We start from the raw sequence: 7,564 nt of genomic DNA, 5'->3' as shown, positions 1-7,564 counted from the left end.
CATGTATAAGAAAAAAAATTGTTGTCGTGGTAGTTGAAAATCAAATGCGAATGCCCACTTCCCTTAGCGGGGCAAGGGCAGCCTCTGCGACTTCGGTAAAGATGCATGGAGACAGGGATAGTCTAAAGGGGAGGACCTTGTACTAGTATGCTCAACCCTCGAAGGCAAACCGAAGTATCGGTCTGTGTTGAGACAAAATCGAAGTATGGAAGTATGCGTCCTTGAGGTCGATCGCTGCGAACCAATCTTAACATCTTGAATGGGAGCTTGTGAAGGGTCCGTTCAAGACTCACAGATCCAAGATCTCCCGTAACCCACCGCCTTTCACACCATGAACCATGCACCAGACACAGGAACCAAATATTCAACTGCGAGGGCTTGAGACAAGGTGGATGTTCCACTCATGTCCGATGCCCACGGTGGTACAGGCAAGCATGGCCGTCAACTCTGAATTCGATTCAGTGTGAGCGACCACCCCAGAAGGGGGAAGCTCAGCTTCATCTCTGCAGAGGACAATAGCCCTCTCTCTGATGCAGCTATCGACATTTGGTCCTCACCCGGAGCATCCTGAGAAGGTCGCGCGCCATCTTCCGACAGCTCAACAGCGCACAACATGCTGGAAGAGCAGGAAGCACTCCCACTGTAACTCTGGTCTCCCAGAGTGTTAACAACCGCGATCCTGGGTTGGGTTACATCAGACATAGTAACATAGTCGTGTCCGCAGTGTCGACATGGTCATGTTGTTTCAATGAGGACATGAACTTTCCATGAACACCGTCTCAGCATGCACGCGGCCTGGACATGTGAGAGAGCAATCATGGCCATCGGTTGAGGACAGGAAACCACTGCATCCAGAAACACACAAACGGAAAGGCAACTTTAAAAAGATGCTCGCTGTTTATTTTGCTCGTTTAAGATACTGCTCTTTTTCGCGGAAGCACCCAGGGGGGAAACGCTGCACTTACCAATGCAATACAATGGCGAAAGACTGCTGAATGTTCCGTATACAACAGCAAGAGAGCTTCCAAATTCTTTCGAGGCAACTGGAAAGAGTGATCGCTCATAAGAGACAACCACTCCGCTCCAAAGCAAAAATCGAATTAGTGTCCTTGTTATATACCCGTATGTACAGGGGAGTGGCTTGGCATGCAAATTCCAATCGCCAATTGACAGTTTTTCTAAGACTGATTGGGGCTCCCAAGTGAGATCAAGGTCCCTATCATAGCTATTGAAATGCCCTGACTGAACTAAGATCTAATCCTGGCTTAATCTAAGCCCTGTCTTTGGAACCAGGCCATAAAGTCACAGGGCCCTATCATAAACCTGGCTCAATGCAACGGCAGGCGCAACGCAAGTGTTTTTTGCTAGTTTCAGCTCGACGCACTTACCATTTTCACGTCCAGCATCACGTTGTTTAAATAGCAAATGCACTCACACCCACCGGTTCACCCATGGGCGTCTGGTCTGAAAACAGGAGCATTGTTGGTGTGTTGCTATTTTGACCAACAAAAACCTGCTCTAAAGTCAATAGTGCAGTATTGTTTGTGTTATTTAAAGGGCGTGTTAGTAATATGAGCCTATACACCCCCCAAAAAAATTAATGCCTAAACATAAGATGGTGTGTATCCGAGCTGGTAAGGAATCGCGGACACGGATGCACACACATTTTAACACATGAAGGTAATGCACCTTCGGTGATTCTGCTCATTATTGTCAGGTGTTCATCATTAATGATCAATCATCACTCAATTATCTTATTAACTTTAACACTGCTTCAATGGTACTTTAACCCAGTAGTGAGCACACACATGAACACTAGGAAGTGTTAATTTAACATGGGCGTTTTTCTGTGCACTTTTACATAAATCTTAACTTTACGTCTCGTTTACGTAAAACTGGCATATATGAATCACATTCAGTATAATTACATACATATAATTACATTACATATAATTACATAAATCTTACCTGTTACATTTATGTATGATTTACATATAACTTAATAACATTAAGTTTATTAATTTTTTTATGTTAAAATTATGTAATCCAAATGCATGGAAAATTTAATATGTAATTCAAATACATAAATCTTATGTTTAGACAATTTTTTTTTGTTGTGTTTTTTGGCGGTGCTCAACGCGCGTACACTGATTATTACACACACAGGGATGTGCAGCAGCACACACACATGCCAAATATTACAAATAGAAGGATTACAATGTAAAAGATTATTATTGTGTATAAAAATGGCTACATGTCATAATGGATAGCTATTGCATGTATCAGAATGGCCTATTTGCTGCAATGACGAATGAAATTGGCTAATTAGTTGACCAAGCGTGACAATACACACATGTATTTGAACGGACTCGTCAGGTTGAGTGTGTCTATATTCCAACATGTAAATAGCGAATCCGCCATGGTGCGAGTGTAACTGGCTTTTAAAGGAAATGGGAGATGAGACTCTGATTGGTTTATTGCACGTTACGCCCAAAACACATCCATGACTTATTAAGAGACTAGAGAAAACCCTTTTGGACCATGCGTCTGGCGCGCCGACCGCTTTTTCCGTTGTTAAACTAGCAAAAGTGGATTCGGACACGCCCTAAGTGCACCTGCGCCGTGCACTTCAGACCATGCGCTCAGATCGGTAAAATAGGGCCCGTAATGTTGTAGTGGCTGAAAGATAGGGAACATGTTGTCATGAATTATTGATCATATTATTTTTTACAGTATAAAGGGTAAAGTATATGTGATGTTTGGAGGACAATGAGGAATGGCTGAGCTAAAATTGTTAATTCATTATTTGAAAATGTGAAAAAGTCAAATAAAATTCACTGCAAATTCATTGGTCTTTGTAAACAAACCTTCTCATTAATTATATGCCATTTCACATGATTATATTGTACACCTCCTGTCCTGACAAAAAGCAAAAGTGAATGCATGACTTTTGGTTGCTTTATCGTCACAAAGTGTTGTCAGTGTGAATGCTCCCTAAGGCCTGTTTCTGCAGCTCTGTCGAGTCTTTCTGACACCCTGCTGTTTAGCACCTGTAGTCAGCGACAGCTCAGTGCAGTAGGGCAAACTCATTGTCTGGACTCATTGTCTGCTTCTCTTCACTGAGATGACTGCACTGACCTGACAAAACAACACAAAATGGTGAAGACTTTGAAAAAGACCTATGAATTAACACACAGTGGCATTTAGTCCATGTCTATTAGCTTTGAGGTACTCTTTAACTCTTCCCCCACCATGGACGGCTTTCCATGTTTTCACTGTTATACGCTAGGGTGTAATGTTACACATCTTCTGTATGAGTACAGAATCTCCTGATCAAAACACAGGCGAAGAAGAAGCAGAAACAAGTGATGTAAGCACATGCATATGTAAAATAACATGATCGTCAACATTAAACAGCATATTAATCAAAACTGCCTAATGTTTCTGAGTGAAATGTTGACCCAGGATGAGCTCTAGGACGGAAGCTTTGAGCTGTTGATGGACTCCATCTACTCCATCTGTGTTTTGATCATCGTTCTGAATCCCATCCAGATGTAATCTGTGACAAAAACACAACTTCCTCAGCTTTTTGCTCAAAATTTAGCTTTTTTACGAAACTTACCCACATTCAAGTGTTAATAAAAAAGGAATTAATAAAGCCAGATTAAAACGTTGTTTAAAAGCAGAGAGGCTGTTCTTTATTTTGACATATTGCGTGTTCAGATATTCATAGGGTGATTGGGACACTTTTTCCAAGTCATCTGAATGGCTAAATGTGTCCCGATCACCCATAATTCACCCTACAACAAAATATTCTTGAGGCCATGAAGCATTTTGTGAAAATGACCAAAAATGCTGGCGGTGGCTGGCAACTTTTTTTCAAAAACACTGGTGGGGAAAGAGTTAAAAATGACTAAATGTAACCTTTTAGCAAAAATACTGCAGATGTTTTTTTTGTGAGAAAAGTCTGGAAAAACAGACTGTAAATATTGATGACATCATCTATTACTCAGGTTTGTTCCAATCAAAAGCTCTCTAGAATCTGTATGTTCCTCATCTTAAACTATCGCTGACTAATGTCTTTAAAAGACTGTTAAAGTTTCTCTCACATTCAACTACGAATTACATTACATCAGTTATGTAAATGATATGGGCTATTTTAATTCAAAATGGTGAAGTTTGACGAAAAAACAATGCATCGTGTTGGAATTAGCGCTCGGTTTCTGTAAAGCCCTAGCCTGGATGCCAGCTGAATTTAGCCCCGCCCACATTTGAGTTTGGGAAATTTGGTCTGGACTATGCTTGAACCAGAGCTGTTCGGACCATTGAAATTGTCAGGGCGGGCTTTATACGATGATGGACAGATGATCAACAGAAACGTCACCAAAGAGCGTTTGGGTTGAATTCGTTCTAATCCTAAATGGAGAACTTGTTCGTATATGCGTTCATCTTTCCTATTTCTATTAAAAATGATGATCGTGGTGTTGGTCAGTACTCTGTGTCTCCTTAAACTCTTTTACAACACCGGCAAAGATCGTTTACACTAATCTTCTTCTTCCAGTGTGTGTGCAGTTGAGTTCTGTTGACAACTAACGTTATGCGTCGCTCCATTGCTCTGATTGGTTGTAGGTCTATCCAATTGAGGTCTTTCCTGGTTCTTTTGAAACACACCCCATAATCACAGCCCAACGGAGCAGAATCAGACTCATATTCTGACTAGAATTAGCCCATCTTCATTGATTTGATATGCCATCTCAATCATTTTGACAATGACTTTGACGGCCCTGCTCATTTCAGAATCCATCCACTTTGTAGTATTTAATGTGAAATATTAACTCATTCTTTTCTTTTGATTGTACAGAATGGGCAAATCCAACAGCGCTTAGAGACTGTCCAAAGAGATTTCATCGTCTTCAACAGGGAAAAGTAAGAAAACTTTGACAGTTTAGCAGCATCATATCCAGTTTCATTTTGATATCAACAGCTGTTATGCATTATCTGCATTATATTGAGAATGTGCAATTACACAATGAAGATTTAACAGTACTTGTTATGCAGGAGTTTTGAAACACACAAATGAGCTTTTGCTCAATGTTATCTTGAATCCCAAAAGTTGCGATCATCATTGAAGACCAGAAATAATGATTGTATTTTTGAAGTCATTATAATGCCAGTATATGCATGTCAAAATTGTCTACACAAACATCATATGGATTGGATTAAATTTGTCCCAGGTTAGTTGAAGATTATTGTTGTATGAGATTCTATAATTGGAGATACATTTTGCATGTCAAAAAGTTATGAGAAAAAACTGTTCACTAACAGTAATTCTTTCCAGTATCTTATCCTAAACCACACTCAATTTTAATAATTCATATATATATATATATATATATATATATATATATATATATATATATATATATATATATATATATATATATATATACATATATATATATATACATATATATATATATATATATATATATATATATATATATATATATATATATATATATATATATATATATATATATATATATATATATATATATATATATATATATATATATACCAATCAGGCATAACATTAATAACATTATGTTATTAATATATATGTCCATCACCCAAAGCTCCAACAGTGGCACATGAGTGTCAGAATTGGACCACGGAGCAATGGAAGAAGGTGGCCTGGTCTGATGAATCGTGGATGGCCGGGTGTTTGGTGTCTCTTACCTGGGGAACACATGGCACCAGGTGCACTATGGGAAGAAGGCGTGGCGGCGGAGGCAGTGATGCTTTGGGCAATGTTCTGCTGGGAAACCTTGGGTCCTCCATCTATGTAGATCAGGGGTCTCAAACTCAATTTACCTGGGGGCCGCTGGAGGTAGACTCAGGGTCAGGCTGGGCCGCATCAAGTATTCCACAAAAAAAGGAACACAACTGGTCCAATCTTCTCAATCTTTATTATTAACAGTTCTTCAACATGAATGTTTCTTCTGAACATGAACTGTTCCTCTGAATTTGAACGGTTCTTCAGAACATAGGCTTCTCTTGCCTACTCAATTTTTTCAAATATAGCCCATAGAAATTACAACCCCAAATCAGAAAAAGTTGGGACAGTATGGAAAACGCAAATACATAAAAAAAGAAGTGATTTCTAAATTTACTTTGACTTGTATTTCATTGCAGACAATATGAACAAAAAATATTTCATGTTTTGTCTGGTCAACTTCATGTCATTTGTAAATATGCATCCTTTCCTGTCATTCAGACCTGCAACACATTTCAAAAAAAGTTGGGACAGTAAAGCATTTACCACTTTGTAATGTTGCCATTCCTTTTCACAACACTTAAAAGACGTTTAGGGACTGAAGACACCAAGTGATGAAGTGTTTCAGGTGTAATTTTGTCCCATTCTTCCTGCAAACAAGTCTTAAGGTGGGCAACAGTACGGGGTTTTCGTTGTTGCATTTTGCGCTTCAAAATGCGCCACACATTATCTATTGGAGACAGGTCGGGACTGCAGGCAGGCCAGTCAAGTACCCGTAACCCTCTTCCGCCGCAGCCAGGACTTTGTAATGTGTGCAGAATGTGGTTTTGCATTGTCTTGTTGAAATATGCATGGACGTCCCTGGAAAAGATGTCTTCTTGAAGGCAGCATATTATGCTCCAAAATCTCTATGTACTTTTCAGCATTAATGGTGCCTTCACAGAAGTGCGAGTTACCTTTGCCAAGGGCACTGACACAACCCCATACCATGACAGACCCTGGCTTTTGGACTTGTTGCTGGTAACAGTCTGGATGATCCTTTTCTTCTTTGGTCCGGAGCACACGGCGTCCATTCCTCCCAAAAAATACCTGAAATACTGATTCATCTGACCACAGTACACGTTTCTACTGTGTGATGGTCCATCCCAGATGCCTCCGAGCCCAGAGAAGTCGACGGCGCTTCTGGACACTGTTAACATAGGGCTTCCTTTTGGCACAGTACAGTTTAACTGGCTTTTGTGGATGTAACTACGTATTGTGGTACTTGACAAAGGTTTGCCAAAGTAGTCCTGAGCCCATGTGGTGATATCGCTTATAGATGAATGACGATTCTTGATGCAGTGCCGCCTGAGGGATCGGAGATCACGGTTGTTCAGCTTAGGCTTGCGCCCTTGTCCTTTACGCACTGAAATTCCTCCAGATTCCTTGAATCTTTTAATTATGTTATGCACTGTTGAATGTGAAATATCCAAATCTCTTCCTATCTTTCTTTGAGGAACATTGTTTTTAAACATTTCAATAATTTTCTCACGTATTTGTTGGCAAACTGGCGATCCTCGGCCCATCTTTGCTCCTAAAGGATTAGACCTTTCTTGGATGCTGCTTTTGTACCAAATCATAATTACAATCACCTGTTGACATCACCTCTTTCAAATCACATCATTATTTAACCATTTTACCTCATTACTAGCCCTAAATTGCTCCTGTCCCAACTTTTTTTGAAATGTGTTGCAGGTCTGAATGACAGGAAAGGATGCATATTTACAAATGACATGAAGTTGACCAGAC

At 39.8% G+C, this 7,564-nt stretch overlaps 1 protein-coding gene across 1 annotated transcript in view; it reads left to right on the top strand.

The window, feature by feature from the left end:
* Positions 1 to 7,564, top strand: part of stk32a (serine/threonine kinase 32A) — a 136,491-nt gene that overhangs the window by 125,670 nt on the left and 3,257 nt on the right. Inside the window, exon 12 of the mRNA XM_079835834.1 lies at positions 4,862 to 4,926. Within this exon, the coding sequence (XP_079691960.1) occupies positions 4,862 to 4,926 (65 nt within the window). The remainder of the gene's footprint in view (positions 1 to 4,861; positions 4,927 to 7,564) is intronic.

Source organism: Gobio gobio (assembly GCF_949357685.1).
Source record: "Gobio gobio genome assembly, chromosome: 14".
NCBI classification, from domain to species: domain Eukaryota; kingdom Metazoa; phylum Chordata; class Actinopteri; order Cypriniformes; family Gobionidae; genus Gobio; species Gobio gobio.
This window is presented reverse-complemented; position numbering and strand designations above follow the sequence as displayed.